The following is an 18,355-nucleotide window of genomic DNA, read 5'->3' on the forward strand; positions in this document are numbered from 1 at the left end:
TATGATGGAATGATATTAAGTGGAGCTGCCAAGAAAAACAAACCATTTCTTGTTCTTCTCAGATGATTGGCTCATATTATATATTATTCAGAGAAGAAAAAAATCCGTCCTCATCACCTTAACGTTTATTCTTACATGACAACCTGACAATAAGCGACTCCAGGCTAAAGGATAAAAATTGCCTTAATCTCAGAATTTCCATATGATGCCGTCTGCAACGAATAAAGCAGATCCTGCTACTTGGCACAATGTTCAGCAAGCAGTTACTGTGTTAATTCTGTTATATCCAAAGTCATAACATACATAAATCTCAGTTTATTGGTATTTCAGGTAGCAGAATTGAAGATAATGATGTTCCTGTACATAGAGGTTATACACGACACACAATCTAGCTTTAAATTTCAGATAATCACTTGACTTGTGAATTTGTAGCAACTCTACATATGTTTTATGAAGTATGTTCAGGTATGTTTTGAGGGAATTTTCAGTGCTGCTGAGATTATTGTGGCACTTTTAAAGAGCAGAGTTTTGTGTTGCACAGGGAAGCTGTCATGACAGATAATATGCAAACACTGCACAGGACCTAAGTGCCTCGAAGCACTTAGTGATGGTGTGGACAGTAATGCACCACCGGAAATGGAGAAGGTTAGAGTGTTTATAGCTTTTAAATATGCATGTGGTCATTCTGCTTGGTCCTATTTCTACTTGGCCACACTTTACATGCCACGTTAATAATTTGCAAACAAAAATATAGCAAACAACAGTTCCTTTCAAAGGCCGTAAAAGCTTGCTTTCAAATCCTCAGCATTTTTCTGGAAGATTAATGATGTGAAAGAGGTGCATTAGTGTGTTACTTGGTGCATCCTCAAGTATCAATATAGAGTCAAGAGTGGTGAAAAGCATTGGGCTGATCCCCGAAAATATGTTACACAGAAGTGACTGAAAATATGTATCTGTTGATTTTCTAGGCATTTGTCCTGCTCAGGGCCACAGCGCAGTGAGGAGAGCTGTCATATTTTGTCCCTGCAGCCACTGAGTCTGCCCCATTGTCTCCTTGAGCCAGGAGCGTTCTTATTTGGAGCTCGAGCTACTTCAGGGTACTTATGTCAGTGTAGAGGAGCACTGGCTGGATGCCAGTGTCCCCTGAAATTACTCACCTCATCCTGTCACTCAGAGTGTGACGAGCTCCTTCCAGAGGCTTCTCATCTGAGGTGCTTGTACAGGCGATAGTCGTGACGAGGACTGGGCAGTAAAATCAAGGGCTTTGATTTGTGGTTTAGGCCTCTCTTTACAGCCAAGGTCTGATACCGAGGTGCGCTGTGCTTGAGTTGCAAAATTGTCATATACCACGGCTATCAATCACACAATTCTTCTTGCCCTCGCTTGTGCAGTGCAGGTGACAATTTACGCTGTGACAAATGAAGCCCAACTGAGCAGCCTCATGACCTGTGAGTCAAAGAGGAGGGCTCAGCTGCAGGTTTGAGTGCAGGAAGAAGCAGAAGTTGAAGCACAGTCCTGCTCTCTGAAGGCAGTCTCTCAGCAGCAAACACAATATGGATGGACCATCCACCCGGTAACAAATACTGCACCTGTGAGCCTTGTGTTAATGTTTTCCCATTTACACTCACATTTAAGACACGCATACTGTACTGTGCTGCTCATGGGTGTTTCCCATATTTTCCCACAACTTTATTTCATTAGCATTTCAAACAATTTCCTGCATCTAAAATCTGTCACATCTCCTCTTTCCAGATAACAAGATCAGAGTTGCTAACCCTGTGTCTCATGCTGCTCAGGTCATTGGATAGCAGAGTGAGAAGCATATTAAAGCAGTGATTGTAAACAAACTGCCCCCTGCTTTGCTTTTGCTGTTTTTGAGCTCTCTGGTTTGCTTATAAATGGCCCCAGAGAGGCATCCAAATGATCCAAATTTGCTTTCTGGGTAATGATTAATTTATGCTCACCCTTACTTTTGCACTTTTGACAATCCCCTCTCTGGATTCTGTATTCCTGTAATTGGATTTTGTTTCCAACACTGTATAAGCAATCAAACCCACTGGCGTAGGTGCTACAATGTTCTGGCCAAGTTAAGGAATATAGGATATTTACAGTTACAGTGAAGGAGCTCCAACTGCATTCAGTATGGACCACAGTTTGTTTGTTGCCTGTATACAGTACTTTGAAGCTAGCATTTAGTAACTTTTTAAAGTTAAATTCATGCCTAAGGATGTATTCAGTTCATATTTTATGTTGTAAACTTTGTAGAAATTGCATTCATACAGATGATTCCAAATGAAAAATGGGATCCGGTGGTAAAAATGATCTGAAAAACAATTTATTTTCACTGTGGTCAATAAAAATGGAAGACAAAAGGCTGGATTTGGATACATGAAAGCATCTTGTTCAGTTTCTGGCTGCTGTTTGCAATTATGTGGTGTCTACTTCACAAAAGCAAAGACTAATTACACAATTAGTGCCTAGGAAAGTGCCCCGGCAGATGAAGGACAGCTCAAAGGCACGGCGGATTTGTGTGAAATCAGCAACTTAAGAAAATAAATCAAAACATAGGCTGCTGATTATGGAACAGAAATAGGTAACACCATTTACTAAAGCCACAATCAAGTCATTTGAGCATCCTTTACTCACAAAATAACAACCACAGACTGCGGATGTGGAACGAATGCAGTTGGAGTCAGTGACCAGAGTTCAAAGGGAATAGAAACGAGATTAAAGACATCAAACGTTGGTGGCAACTGATCTAACCTGTCGGCAGGAGCTAATCTCTGTCTGAGCCCTGAGCTTCTACATGCTACACTCTGTCCTCTCTTTTTATTCCCAGATGTTTCCCATCACAATGAGGTGCAGACAGAAGTGTTTCTGAAATATGTCCATTCTCCAATTAGCACAAACTTTAGATCAGCAGTATGAAAACGTGGACTGATCAGACTTAATTTTCTTCTCACCCTGATTACCCTCACTGAAGAAGCCATCTGACCCTTTTCTGAGCTTGAGAGTTAAGCTAATGGAGCCTCACTTGTTACAGTCATTGACTTAGACCCATCAGTCTCCTGCTGACTCATCTGGCAGCTTTTATGTTCGCAAATTAGCAGCCTACTGATTCCCAACTGGGAATAAGCACATTCACGTGGCCAATCAAAACACCGTACGTCTACCTTTTTATAAGATTAGTTTGACATTTCCTTCTTAGACTGATGCTACTCTCTTGTCTGTGAGTTAAATATAAACTCACTAAGCCAGAGGTAATCACATCTGCCTATGAGTGCCTCTAAATCTCACAAATTAACACGTTACATCTTGTTTGTTCCATCTGTGCAAAAAAAAAAAAAAATCAATGGGTATCAACAATAAATTGTGGTGTTACTGTGGGCTAAGTGCAGTTGCCTGGCAACCAGCAAAGACTCCAGGAAGTTACAGGCCCTGACCAAGAAATATTTCAGCTTATAATGTACCCACAAACCTGCGATCATCCATCTCTTAGCAAGAAAGTGAAAAACATATTTCTCCAAATGTTGAACTTTTTCATTATGCTCTGTGCAGCTCGCTCCAAATCTCCAAAAATATGCATTCTTCATATATATGCATGCTTCTGCTGAAGAGAAATCATTTCCCCATCTCTCATAACAAATATAACTTCTGTTTGTCTGTGACTTTGTGAAACTTAAAATTGATTTTTAAAAGACTGCATGCTCTCTATGACAACTGGTCAGGGGTTTGCTGTTGTGATTACATTGTAGAGTGAAGTGAGAAGTGGTTCAAAATGTAAACAGCACTAAACTGTCTGACAGACACTGATCTCTGAGTTTCAATATAGCGAGGATTCTGTTTCGGATACTCATTTAATTGAGTTCTGTAAGGACATTCAGAAATAGACTAGTGATGGATTTTCTGCAGCAATATATGGAGGATTACAGTTTATTGTGTTGTGTGTACCCTGAGAAGTTCAGAGTCAGGTGGCCGTAGAGTTGAGCTTCTCTCCTCCGACAGCACTTAGATCATTGCTCTCCATCTGCTTGACAGATGCTGTTTTGCCAGAAAATGATTAATTTTGCATCTAGGTCAGAATATTTGTTTGGAGCTTTGAACATCAAACACATGAAAACATGAAAATAGCCTTCAAAAGGAATTCAAATGAAAGATACAAAGGATTTGCTCTAACTCGACTGAGCAAACGTTACACATCAAATGCGGTATTGCTCTTAAGCTTTATCTTCAACTGAGCTGCACATTTTGTCTGGATATTCAGACTCACATCGCACAAGTTGTTCTGTTTTTTCTCTGCAGCAGATATCAGTGTGTGATGAACCCATATTGTTCACAGATATCACTGAAACACATTCAAGATGCCTGTGCAGATGTGTTAGAGCTGCAACTCATGGTATTATTGACCAGCTATTATTTGTATTTTTAATGTCTGGGGTGCTTTTATGTGAAATAATAATCTGTACTGTGCAGTATTTCCCACTGAAATGCAGCTGGGTACATATAAATGAGCATAAAATGGAAAATAGGAAAGTATTTTCATTCTGTGAAACATTTGAGAAAATTTACTTAGTAATCTTCCAACGCTGACAGTTGAAATAAAGAACAAGATAGACGGAGAAAGATGGATTGTGAAAGACAGGTGCTGAAAAACAGGCATGCCTTCTGTCTTATCTGCATTCAGCACAATTTCAGAAAAGCACACCCGTCAGGATTCATTTGAATCCAAAAAAACAAAGACACACAAACTCCAATGTCTATAATCTGCAAGAAACCACAAATCTTTGATGCATATGTTTTGCAGAGCTCTTTGTGTTGACTTAGACAAACCAAAATCTTTCGTAGAGATCTAAATCCAGCGGAAGAACAGAACTGTTATCAATTTGTCTGTTTGGGGGGGAAATCTTGTATCAAATCCAGCTCTGTGAGGAGGAGGACGAGAATAGATACAGAGTTTTCCTCCAATACTCACAAGATGTCTTTCTCAATAGTGCTGCAGGAGCAGAGAGGCAAAGAGAGTCTAAATCCAGATTGCAGTGATTAGACATTGTCAGGAGTGTCTAGGCTGTGAGGACATGGACTTCAGCATTTTCTCCTTTTTTATGGGATGAATGCGGCTGTCTGAAATTTCTCAGGGCGGTGGTATCTGGGGTTGGTACTGTCAGTTAGCAATCAGAAGGAAGATTGTGGTAACACAAAACTGAAGCATAAACATGGGTCTGGTCCAACCTGATGTAGCGTATATGTGTGACAAGCACAGACTGCATCAAGCTTTGAGGTGGGATTAAATTTTGATTAACCTGTGCTGTCTCAGACTCTCCTTGTTCCTGTGACATTTGACAGACAGGCCTTCACTGAGGCAAAATGTCAGAAGTTCTCTGATGAATTTTTGAAGGGCCTGCTCGGAAAAAAAGAAGAGCATAAACCAGCCAGATGGGTGAAAGTGCATAGATAGATGGATAGATAGATGACTTCATATTTACCACACAGATGTGAGAGTGGTACCAGTTTTCTCATCGAACTCTCACCAAGGGGGCAAATTAGCCATATTTTCTAAAATGCCAAACTATTACTGTAAACACCCCTAAAAACTTAATTTTAAATCTCAAATATTATGTTGACGTTCAGAAAAGATCCTTTAATTAAAGGAGTTTTTCTGTAAATGGCTCATCTAATCTGCTTCAGCAGGCCTGTTTGGGTTTAGTTTGGGTAGATCTGATCAACAGCAGCTTGTCAAAGTAAGAAAACAACCACACAGCTGCCATCATGCATGTATTTAATGCTAATTATAAATTCATTACAGTATAATTCAACCAGAAACAGTGCAATTCTCATCCAAAACATGCGCTAGGATACGTTTAATAGAAACAATGAGCCATGAATTTTAGATGGGTTAGAGAAACAGCAGCTAAAGTGGATTCATTCGGGGTTTGTTCTGCAGGTTTTGACTCAGCTTTAAATAAATCAAGACTCTAATCAGCCTCTGATTGAGTGGCAGCTGATGGCTGCTTCAAGAGACAGATAAAACTCACAAAGGCTTTCTGTAAGGGCACACAGATTTAACTTCAGTATGAAGTTACTAAAATGCAAAAGCAAACAGACTTCAGATATCTCAGTCAATACCCATTTTCGGCAGCTTAATCTGATTTATGGGCTTCCGAGTGGAACCTCATCCATCACTGCCAAAAGCTGGTTAAATTGTAATGGATAAAATGTCCCAATGTCCACATCCTCTCACTTGTTAACACTTACTGAGCATAACAGGTGTAAAGAAAGTAATGCAAGTAAAGCATAGTAAGAGCCAGCTGCTCAGGAAATTAGGTTTTTTAAAATCTGCGTTGATGATTCAGATGAATGGCAGATACAGAAAGCAGAAAAATGTTTCTTTCAAGCTCAGTGTTTTAACTCCTGAGAACAAAGTGAATATTAATGACCTCCAGTGCTAGATGGGGAAAAATGAGCATGTGTGGCAAATATTCAGATTTCAAGGCCACAATAATAAATGGTTTTATTTTAACAATTAATCAAAACACTGTGCGATGTAAAATATGTAGCCTTTTTGCAAATCCTACAGAGAACTATCACCTGTGTTGTCTGCAGTTGGCCTCAGTTCTGTAGTGTTAAATTCAATCTCATATTCTGCAGAAACAAGCAGCTGTTTTCTGTGGAAAAGCACTGAAAGCCCAGTGCACACTCCCTGCTCGGCACCTAAAAAGGGACAGATAATGTCAGAGACAGCTGGTAAAAACAATGGGGATGTTTCCTCATGAGTTGGCCAGAAACAGGAGCCTAAATTAATGTCAGTATTGCTTCAAAACTGCTGAGTGTCTAATAAAGGCAGTTATTTTCTAATATTTAAACATATATAACATTATAATTAATCTATATCTTTATAAAGTGATTATATGTCAGTCGACTTGCTCCGCTGCCTCCAAGCTGTAAAGACTGTAGCTTAAGTTAAAGTAGTAAATTAGCTATTCTATCTTTATCATTAATTAAACGTGCAGACTGTTGGCACACATGATAAAACTGCACGTTTTCAGTCTCCATTTTCACATTAACATTATTAATTTTGTGAGTGCTATTTTTATACGGGATTTAAAATTCATTGAAGCATAGTACATTTATTATTCACCGGTTGTATCTACCGCTATCTAATTTTATGGGATTATATTTGAAAATGTATAAATCATGAGAATTAAATGATACCTGGTGATCTTTATGCAATATTCTCATAATATCACTCGCATGTGTGAAAATCTCCCGTATTTAAACATCTCATATTCAGCCTTTTCACTACAACTTCAGGCCTCCACTTCGTTTTACCCACACGGAGAGCTTCATTTCCGCTGTAGCAAATCCCTCACGCACCATTACGCTCTTCTACTCCACATACGGCACTGACAGATTTGCACAAAAAAACATTTGTCAACCGGTTCATTTGCACAGGTCAAAGCATTCGAGTGCAAGACAAAAAGGGCAAAGATTAAAGTTACATCTGCATCTGAAGGCAATTACATCCTGTCAGGTCCTTTCAGTTAATATGCTCACCTATGGTCTGATGCCCAGGGATATCTGTGAATATGTAGCTTAGGACCTGTAGCCATGGCAACGCAGTTACAACTCCGATTCACTCTCACAGAAAAACAATTAACAGTGACATTTATCCACATGTGAAGCATTTTGGCTGCGTGGTGAACACAAATTTCACGCCCACATGCATTGTTCTAGGGAATCTGCTTTTCTTTTTTCTTTTTTTTTGTGCTTAAACATTCTCCGTAACACTGCTGGCTTGCTGGAGCTTGTAAGAGAAGAGTCATTTCATCTTTGGCAGGGTTTATGTTTATTTTTAACAGAGAGGTGGCTGCTTAGACTATTCCCTGTTTCTGTTTCGGTGTGTGTGTGTGTGTGTGTGTGTGTGTGTGTGTGTGTGTGTGTGTGTGTGTGTGTGTGATGTCCCATACGCCCCACAGTACTGACAGCTTCCCCTCAGCTACCTGTGGCTCACCTGCAGGAGAGACAACAGAGGAAAGCTCTACTCTGGATCCTGGGGGGCGTTCAGATATTCTCACTTCTGACAAGCTACTTCCTTTTGCCATATGGTATTCAAAACTCAGCTGATTCCCCTGATCACAGCGCGACTTCTGCCAGGAATATATTCCTCAATGTTTTATGTCTCTGTGTCGGGGGCAGAAAATAATGACAAGACGTGATAGGTTGCTTCTCAGAGCTTTCTCCCACAAGAAGCAGAAAACATGAATTATAGAGGTATGAAGAGATAGAGATGCACGGAGAAGGAGAGAGAGAAGGAGAAGAGGGGGATGGCTTAGGATTTATTTTAAGGACTGGTTTGACATTTTGGGAAATATGCTTATTTGCTCTTTTACTGAGAGTTGGACTAGAAGGGTTGCACCACCCTCATGTCTGTATGGTGTTTCCAGTACACACTAAAAATCCCTGGGTTAAAAAATGGCCTGGCGTCGGTACAGCAGCAATACAATACTGTGTGAAATTAACCAGGAATAAACTGCTCTGTCTTGACCTACTGTTATTATTGTTTGTATATTACTGGTGGGTGGCTTACCCAAACTAAAATTTGGTTATATTGGCTCTGTGTGCTCATATTTGAGCTTAACCCTTCATCGAGCAAGTGATCATATTTGGTAACTTCCGCACACGGTAAGTATGGCGTTGCTCCCACCTCTCAGTGAGGTTGAGGAGCATGTGGTTTTCACCCAGCCAATCAGAGAAGATCACTCTACATTACATCACACTACATCGTGGCATTTGACCAATCAGCAGAGGCCTGGAACGTATCAAACTTTCTGTTTTGTCCGAATTTGGAAAAAGATGGACTTGCGGCTTGGTCCTCTTCCATATTTGTGGTCGAAACATCAAAACTAAACATGGTTAGTTGACGAAACTCACACGTTACAGTTGAGTAGTTGTGCTAAGTGATGATATAGACAATTCTTGGAATGTTTTTTTTTTTTTTTTACCACTAAGGGGCAATCAACCATATATAGTGACTTCAGTGAACTTTAATTTCAACATGAAAATTAAAAATTTAGAAGAATGTCACAAAAGTTAAAAAGTCTCATGTCCTCCAGTAACAGTGGTTGAATTTCTAAATTTCAAAGCATTTCAATGAGTGCCTTTTAAAGGGTTAAAGCTGATACAAAATTGCAGATTGTTGTATGAGACAATGTGCATGTGACATTTAGAACTGCACAGACATACACACAGTATTTTGAAACAAAAACTGGACGACTAAAATCCCTTGTCTTTTGCAGTTTTCTCCACCCCTTAAAATTAGTATAATTAACCAAGTACTGTATTAGTGCTCCAGTGACCTAAACTGAATCACTTATGACCCTGTCATTTTTTAGTCTTTCTTAGCTGAAACCACAAACAGTTTTAATTTTTTTGCCTTTTTGCTCAAGACATATTGAGTTAAGTAGTGAGCTTTAGAGTTCTGGTAGAAAGATTTAGTGACTTTTGGAACAGGAAGACGTCTCTCCTGGCTTCCAGTCTTCACACCAGGCTAAGCAAACCCACTGCTGGTTCCGTACAGATATGAAAGTGGTGTCAAACTTCTCATCTGACTCTGTGCAAGAAGAATGCAAATATGCATATTTCCCCAAATGTCAGACTATTGCATAAAAAGGAGAGAATAGCAAGGAATGGGAAGGAGAAACCTAAAGTTATAATACATTGTAAATAGAAATTCAAATGATCCACTATAATATTAAATAATGACAGGGCACCAAAGATGCAGCCTATATGTCTTAATTCCCCCCGTTAAACACAAAGTCACTACCTCTTTATTCTTTAATCTCTTGTCTTTATTAATGTACTTACATACGGTATATATGCTGGCGTGGGTTATTTCTACAGATACCCCAAATGTCCAAGATAATTGCACTATAATTTGCATGTAGTGATTTACATCTTCCTATTCTACACTGTGGCCAAATTTTTCAGCAGCATGTTTATACCAAAACTTTGTCTCATTGAGATAACTTTCAGCACTCAGTGTAGCAAAAATAATTAAACAACAACCACAAAACTGTCGATAATCAAGGATTAACGTTTCTTCCTGGAAACCCAGAGAGTCATTTCTTTTTCTCAACAGTAGACATCATGTTTTCCACAAATAACACTCAGTGCCCTTTTGGCTCATGTAATTTCCACTACAAGGCATTTCTGCAAAGTTTAATCTGAAGAAGTGTTCTCCATTAAAAAAAAAAAAAAAAAAAACATAAAACTTTCTCATGTCAGCAATACAATTTTCATGACAGCTGCTCTAGAAAGGCAGGAAAGTTAGTATTTAATTCCCATAGCAAGGCCAATGACTGTAATTTTGTAAATGCTAGATCTCAAAGGGAAGACAGACACATTACCACCATGTCTTCGTCGAAATCAGGCCAGCACTTTTCTGAGATATTACATGTGACTCATGCTCGCACAGAGACAGCTCCATCACTGTGGGATACAGTTGGATGTCTCTTCCTCCAGATAGTGCAGGAATTTAATTCTCTGCAGTGTACTTTGTGCCAACCTTTAAAAAAAAAAAATCTAGTTATTTTGTGGCACAGGATGATGCGTTAAATCAACAAGATTGAAAAATGTATGTCTGATAATAGAATATTTAGCATACTCTGAGCATACACAGATTGCTTATCTACAGCGTAGTTCAAAGCAGAAAGCGATGTCTGTGAAGCACACCAGCAGGTAATCAGCATCAGAGGTCAGCTGCAAGGAAATGTAAATAAAGTGCATGGGAGTACTGTTTTGATGCTCTTTCATTTCTAAAATGTGAGCGTGCACAGGCGCTCTTATTGCTTACAGTATATTAAGATGAGCTAGTAGGGAGGTCCTTTTGATGAAAGTGGGTTTCCATGTATATTTAATGGCATGGTTTGCAGAGCTCTGCTTGGATGTGGATGGTAATGAGGACTGGCGTGTTGAAAACAGGCTGTGCCACTTGCCTCCTCCCCAGGTGCACATAACAGTGAGAGCTGAAAGCCACCCCGTTTCTCAGCTTCTGCCCCTGTACTTGTCATTACAAACCGACAACATCACTTCAAATGAGTCTGTGCTTTAAAATGCTACATGTGTGCAGGTACATTAGTCTGTGTGAGGGAACATTGTTGAATAAAAGGTTGCTTTTAATGGTTCAACAGCTCAACACGCTGCATTTAAAAAAAATGCTGATTGACAGAAAACAAATAAAAAAAAAATAAGTGAAGATATTTTCACTGATTTTACAGCACGTGCAAAACACGAAGATGATGAGCTTCTCTCAGGTTCCCTGTGTTAAATGTTCAAAGGTCTTTTGCTGCACTTTCCTTTTTTTCCCCCTCTGCTAGATACTTGGTGGTAAAAAAATAAAAAGGCCCAATAATTAACTCCAGTTTTCACCATTCTGCTTGCATGATGTGCTAGTATATGTATACAGGCTAAGGTAGATCTATATCATACTAAATCCTGAGTAACCACATGAGCCACAACAACTCCATGGTTTAGAGTGTTCATTAGTTTATACAGTCCCCTGAAAACATCTTCTGCCAAGGAATGCCTGAAGATCAGCGTATGTGAATCCTTCCTGCCTTCCCCCTGTTTGCAACATTACACAAACAACGGATTTGGATGAAATTTTCACAGAAGGTCAGAAATGACACAAGGGCCAATTGGTTAGATTTTGGCAGTGATGCAGCTTATAGTCTGGATCCAAAGATTTGTTAAAGATTTCCCATTGTGAGATAGCTTCCGGCACAGCACTCTAACTATGACATGTGAACGCTACGTCAGCTGCCTGCTGACGATCACATGATTGCGGTCCCACTACTGACACATCGGGACTTATCCGTTGGAAATGATACAAGAAACAATTGATTGAATTGTGATTGTGTGTCTGAGTGTAACTATTTTTCCTTCCATTTTTACATGAAATTTCGGTCTTCCTTATGTCAAGAAATTGCTTCTTAGATAAACACTTCCTGTGCCACTGGAATGCTGCCAAAAATAAAAGCCTGTAACATTAAAAAAAAAAACAAAAAAAACACGCCTTCAAAATAAAAGCATGGAAGGAACGGTTGTTTACACTAGCAAAGCAAAGCCTTGCAAAAAGTGATGGTCTGATCAACCGACCTTTATCAGAGTAATTTAAACATATGCAGGTCACAAGATTCGGTATCCGTACATAATGTACACATGCATAACACACGCCTGTGCTTAGTGCAAGGTCATTTTGTTTGCTGGTACATCTATATTAAATGGACACATTCTATAGTGTCGTGATTTCTGACCATCAGTAATAATAATAATAATAATAATAAAATGCTGCATTTCTGACAATACCATATGGGGTAATGAACAGAACTGGCATAGTACTGTGCTCTTGGAGTGCTTTTCTTGTTCAGTTATGTCAAACTATTTGTTTGGTTTTCTTGTATTAGCAGTACAATTTTTATGCTGCATATGTGTTTTGAAATTGTTAAACAAGTCATTTGATTGTGTTTTGTCAGTTTGTGTATGTTTTCCTCTAGCTGCAGTCTACTGAGCTGTGAGGGCGACTGTACACATCAAAACATTTTCACCACAACAGCAACAACAAAAAACATCTATTTGGGATTCATAGCCGATTCCAGTCCTTTCTATTTCTGTCACTGGGTCACCCCTTGTAGCCCCTCTGTAACTGGCTTTTGGCAACAAATAAAAATGACACTTGTACAAAATAGTTTACATCATTGTTATTTTACTGTTATATATTACAAATATTCAAAATATTTACATTTAGAAAATATCATTTTCTGCTTTAGTTCAACATTTCCCACAATTGTACAGCTGAATCGCATAATAAACCTACAAACCTGAGACACTAAAATAATAATAATAATTACAGCAGGGACTGATTCAGAAAGCTTGCTACACAGTAGCAAATATGAACAAAGTACAAAAACATATTGGACCCATCACATCTTTTAAGTCAACAAAAATCTGACTGTACTGTATTTACCACAAAATATACTAAATATACGACCTTGTCAAATCTGCAAAATATGCGCCAGCTATGGCTGATCCTGTAGGCAAAATAAAATGTTTAACATTTATGATGTGATGTCGACTGCTCATCAGAGGACATCGTGGTGCTCAAAATGAACTTGTTCCACCGTGCACCGTTCACCTGCCTCTTATTCTTTCACACACACACACACTCGCATACACGTGCACACAAAAGAAACAACGTCCAGTCCAGTTGCTATTCACTCCAGTGTATCCTTCAGCAGTCGATCATAGGGAGCTGCTAAACAGCACATTTGTGATGAACCATTTCTGTCCAGTGCATTTCTGCAGAGCCAGTTTGTAGCCAAACTCATTGTCACTGCTCACTGCAAGCTCTAGGCATCTCTTTGATTTCCTGTTTTGAATGGATCCTCCCTGAAAAGATAAAAGCAGGCTGGTTAAAACTGTGCTGGGCTCCAGAAGAATCATTTGTGTGCACAGTATAACTTCTCTCCTTTAAACCCACACTGCTGTGAATGGATATGGATGTGAGCTGCTGAACGCCCTAAGCTGGGTGTTTTGGCTGATTCACACTACAATCCGCACTGGGGCCCACCAGATTGCATCAATATGGTTTAAAGGCAAAAACAACAATGCAATTGCTAGTGCAGTCATTAGCTGTCTTCCTAGTGAGGTTCCAACATTTTGAGAAAATACACCTGATGAAAAGAACAAATCAAAACAGGAAAATCAGACTCAAACAGAGCAGCACAAATCGGAGAGGAGAGAGAGAGAAAGAAATTGAAACAAAGGCTTGAAGGACACGAACACCTCATATTAAGTGTAGGAGCCATTACAATGTTGTTCAAAATTATTTAATAGACCACAAGTCTTTGATTTATGGGAAGATGAGCGATGTGAAGGCCCGAGGACGAGTAAAACCTTTAGTGCAAAATGAAACAAGGTCCAACAATTTATAAACTTTAATATGGCAGCTGTTGCCAGAGTGTGAGCAGAATGAGCACATCAGCTCAGTGAAAATATTACAGCATGTCCTCATGAAATGAGGCAGGATTTTCTCATTACAGTGTCAGGGCTGACAAAGGGCAAGTGACTGAAGAAGAGGCAGTCAATACAGTGTGGAGAGAGCTGTGAGGAGAGCTCTTTTCACTGCTATGAGAGGAATGCAGCAAGGATGTGGGAGGAAAAAGACCCAAGGATTGGACAGGTTGTACGGGCTGTGCGCTGAATTATTCTTTCTATATTTCAGGAAGAGTTTGGCCTGTCTGCAAGGTCCAAAAGACATTTTTATAGTTAACAGATTGGCAGTAACGGCTGGAAGTGGGCATTTATGGACCATTATTTAGTGACAGCCTGAGCCAGCCCATGGTGCGGCATGTGGCGCAATCAAGGCATTAAACTAAAGGATAACAGCTATATAAACCACATCAAATCCATGACAACTGATCGATTCCAACAGCTAAAGTAGGCTCACAAGATGTAGAAGCTTCAGAGACAACCAGTAAATTGGACAATCGCTTGTTGGGATGTGGTTTAAAAGTTTAACAATCTGCCTTAAAATCATTACTGCAAAACAAGAACATGGAAAAGAATGTGTTACTTCTCTTTTATCAGTCCTACTCAGAGATGACGCATACTCGTGGATGGTGCATCTTTGGTTTTGACTTGTACAGACCCAATGTACCTACTTACTGTCAACCTTTAAGACTGAATTAAATTGTCTTGTTTTTAGCTTAGCCAGCTTTTATAGAGCGACCCAGAGTGGCATATTTACCGCATGCTAAACTATTAAAGAAAGGGCAACATCTAATTGTCTTACGCTGCAATATACTTCAAATACTTCATGAGTTATAGGCTGGTGTTGACTGCAGAATTACAAAAACTGCACCAATGACTGCTTCATTTAGAGCAGACACTTTTATAGCGTATTTCTCAGGGGGACACAGGAGGTTTGAAGGGGGAGTTTGGAGGGAGAGATGTCAGGAAAAACTACACTGTGAGGTGAAGGGGACAAGAGGGACATAAAGACGTTCTCCACAACAGAACTTTGTAGGTGGTCCTGCTAATTTGACTAATTTATCAACATGAGTAGGCGCTAAAGCTGTGACAGAATTGTGGAAGTATATTAAAACATTAAAACCACCTGCCTAATACTGTGTAGGGCATCCTTTTGACACCAAAATGGCCCTGACCCATTGGGCCATGGATACGGGGCCTTTAGGGCTGTCCTTTGATGTCTAGCAAAGGGATGTTGACAGAGGTTCTTTTGGGTGTTGTGGATTGTGAGGTGGGGCTGCTGTGGATTAGGGTTGTTCTGGCAATTGGCCCAAAGATGTTTGATCTGATTAGGATGTGATGAGTTTGGAGGATTGGAAATGGCTTTGGACTTTTTATCGTGTTACGTATCAAAGCAATATCCAAATGACTGCCAGGACCCAAGATTTCCCAGCAGGAGATTAGATTGTGACAAGATGATCAGTGTTTTTCAGTTGTCAGTGGCGTTAATGTTTTGGTTGTTGGATGCATGTTCAGTGTTATTCACACTTTTTGAGGACATCATTATAGCTACCAGACATAAACATCTCATAAATCTCCTTTGAAACACAAGAAAAAATATGCTCCTCATAGCCTCTACATATTTCAGTATGAAAGAGATCCATTAATAGTTTTCTGCAAACAGAAACCGCTAGCAGCTTCTTTGTCACTGATGATTGTGCCAATTTGCCAGATTGTACAAATACTGACTAAAAAAAATTGAGTCAAGTTTTAGTTCAAAAAGTTAATGCATCATTATCTCCATCCAAAGTTGCTAAAATAACTTAACATCCCTGTTCCTAATCCTGCACTATGAAGCTCTGATTGGCTGTTTCTCAAACCAGAGCCCAACTCCAGACCTATCTGAACAAACTGAAGATGTGGGTGGTGCTTCACAGGTATGGAACAAGGCCACAGTACAATCCAGAGTCCATGAAACTCTGTAAAATAAGCTGATAAAGGTAGCGACTCTTGGTTTTGATCATCCAACTTATCTACCAGTATGAACTATTGGCACCTCAAGGATTTCGCTAATGAATGCACATGTGAGCATATAGCACGTGGGAGGATTGTTATTTGATTTCGAATGGTATGGCGTGCTTTAGCATTTTCATGGAACCCACTATGCTATACACAGAACAAGAGGTATTTACTGGAAATGAAATAAATAAGGAAACACCCACACATCGCCACAAATCACACAAGCAAAGCGAACTTAGCAGTCCCACCCACTGAACATGTGTCTGCTTTCTAACCTGCCAGCACATGACTAATCTTTACATTCAAGCACACATTTCATTCATTTCTCAAATCAAGGCTTAGAAAAATCTTTGTGGTTAATGAGAGGCTTTTACAGTAGGTACGGGAGGTTAAGCAATTTTGCACATTTCATTAGAAAAAAATTAAAGCAGGTTAGCTGAGCAGGTTTTGTGCAAAATAGTGCATTTTTGGAATTAACATAAAACCAACTTTCCCTCTCCTCTTTGAAGAGTGTTATGTTCCCCAAAGTTGCTTCGGCTGCATCGAGGGGATTTATTTTTGCTTGAGCTTGACACTTAGCACATGTGCAGTCAAAACTGTGTTAATTATTGATGCCACATTTCAGAGACATGATATGCTCCTGCCTCGCTGATATGTCCCCATCCCACTTATTAAATTATACAAACCTAACCACTGAAAGATCAGTGGGAAAACAAGTAACTTGTGAATTTGAACGGGTTTTGACACTCTGTGTCCCTTACACTGTAAAACCGCACAGACAGGTGTGTAGCGGTCTAAAGAATACTGTATTTGTCATAACATGCACCTCATAAAAGCACCTTTTTGGAATTTTATACATATTTGACTAAAAGAGGAATAAAAATGCATGATTAATGCTGTACTGACAGCATGGCAGACAAGAAAATTAGGTCTTTTATGCTTAATCAAAGCATACAGTAAATCCAATTCATCTGCTGTTTTGAGGCATGTTGAGAGGTGACTGCTGGTTCTGTTGAAATACAGTTTGCAACCACAGAGCCGCTAATGAAGAGAGACACTCGTTAAGTTTCACCGACTCCTCACGTCCAAATGAGCTGCAGAATTGTAGAGAAGTCTGGTCTAACAGTGAATTAACCCACCTGCATGATTAAAAGCTACCTGCACAGTTGCTGTCACTTTCAGCAAATTACCTTAATGAGAACAGAAAACTGAAGCTTGTTTTGTTTTTCAGATTATGATGTAATGTGGGTCGTGTGTCATGTTTTGTCACCTGAGTGAAGAGCCAGTGAAGCTTCATGCGTTTGGCTGCGGCGTAGCTGCACTCAATGAGGCGTGGCCTGCTGTTCACATCCACCAGGCACTTGTTGTCGTCGTCGTCGATGGTGGGACTGAGGAGCCCGATGTGGAGCTGCTGCGTGCTGGTGTAATACACGTTCTGAAAGAAAGAACAAAGCATGTGCTGCTCCACTGTACGTTCTGTTCGACTGCTGCAGGTGACATTTAGATAATGGCCCTTCCAGAGCTGTATATGATCATACAGGTACTAAATTATGCAGCAAATGAGGCTTGCTCTTGGGTTGTCTTTGAATATAAAAGAGACATCTATGAAGTTGATTTACATACACAAAATATGCATATTTATACTGCTTTCCTCACTGAATAGAGAGCAGGAAAAAAGCAGGCAAGGCAAACAAAAGAAGCTCATTATTAATTCAGGAATGGGGAGAAAACCCGACTAATTGTGCTCCCTCTGATGAAAAACTTTCCCTACTGCCTTTTTTCAAGGGCAACTGTTTGCTCATATTAAGCTGACAAAAAGCTGCAAATCATTTGGAGGACTGAAGCTGCCTTCAGTTTGCTGTAGTGCACAGAGTGACAAATGAAAAGTCGTGAAAAACAATGACGCTCTATATACTGAGTGCTGATGATATAAAATTACTCATTTGTGCGTCTTACAGAGGCGGAAGTAATTAAGCAAACTCGATTGATTGATTAATTCTACAAAACAATGCATTTGGGTTTTTTTGTTTTAATTTTTTACATTTTTTCTTGTCACATACTTTATTTAGTAGCTCTTTCAAAAAAAATTCAAAATATATGAGTTGTTTTTAATTGATGGGAGGCAGCAACATTTCCAGTGCTAAGTCTATTGGCAATCTGCATCCTCCAACTCCATAGTGGAGTTACACTGATGGCTGTGGAAGGGCTCTTAATTAAAGGGTAGGGTATAAACACTTCTGTTAATACCCCTCATCTGTTTTATTATCTGTTATTGTTTTTTACACTTCCATCAGATCAGTGCATTAAGATC

At 39.5% G+C, this 18,355-nt stretch overlaps 1 protein-coding gene across 1 annotated transcript in view; it reads right to left on the reverse strand.

Moving 5' to 3' along the window:
• Window positions 1–12,739: 12,739 nt before the first annotated feature.
• galnt18b (UDP-N-acetyl-alpha-D-galactosamine:polypeptide N-acetylgalactosaminyltransferase 18b) overlaps window positions 12,740–18,355 on the reverse strand; it is an 85,741-nt gene continuing 80,125 nt past the window's right edge. The window contains exons 10-11 of the mRNA XM_035954050.2: window positions 17,315–17,479; window positions 12,740–13,443 (exon numbers count right to left, since the gene is read on the reverse strand). Coding sequence (XP_035809943.2) covers window positions 13,297–13,443; window positions 17,315–17,479 — 312 coding nt within the window. The 3' untranslated portion in view covers window positions 12,740–13,296. The remainder of the gene's footprint in view (window positions 13,444–17,314; window positions 17,480–18,355) is intronic.

The sequence above is a fragment of the Amphiprion ocellaris genome, chromosome 1 (assembly GCF_022539595.1).
Source record: "Amphiprion ocellaris isolate individual 3 ecotype Okinawa chromosome 1, ASM2253959v1, whole genome shotgun sequence".
Lineage (NCBI taxonomy): Eukaryota > Metazoa > Chordata > Actinopteri > Pomacentridae > Amphiprion > Amphiprion ocellaris.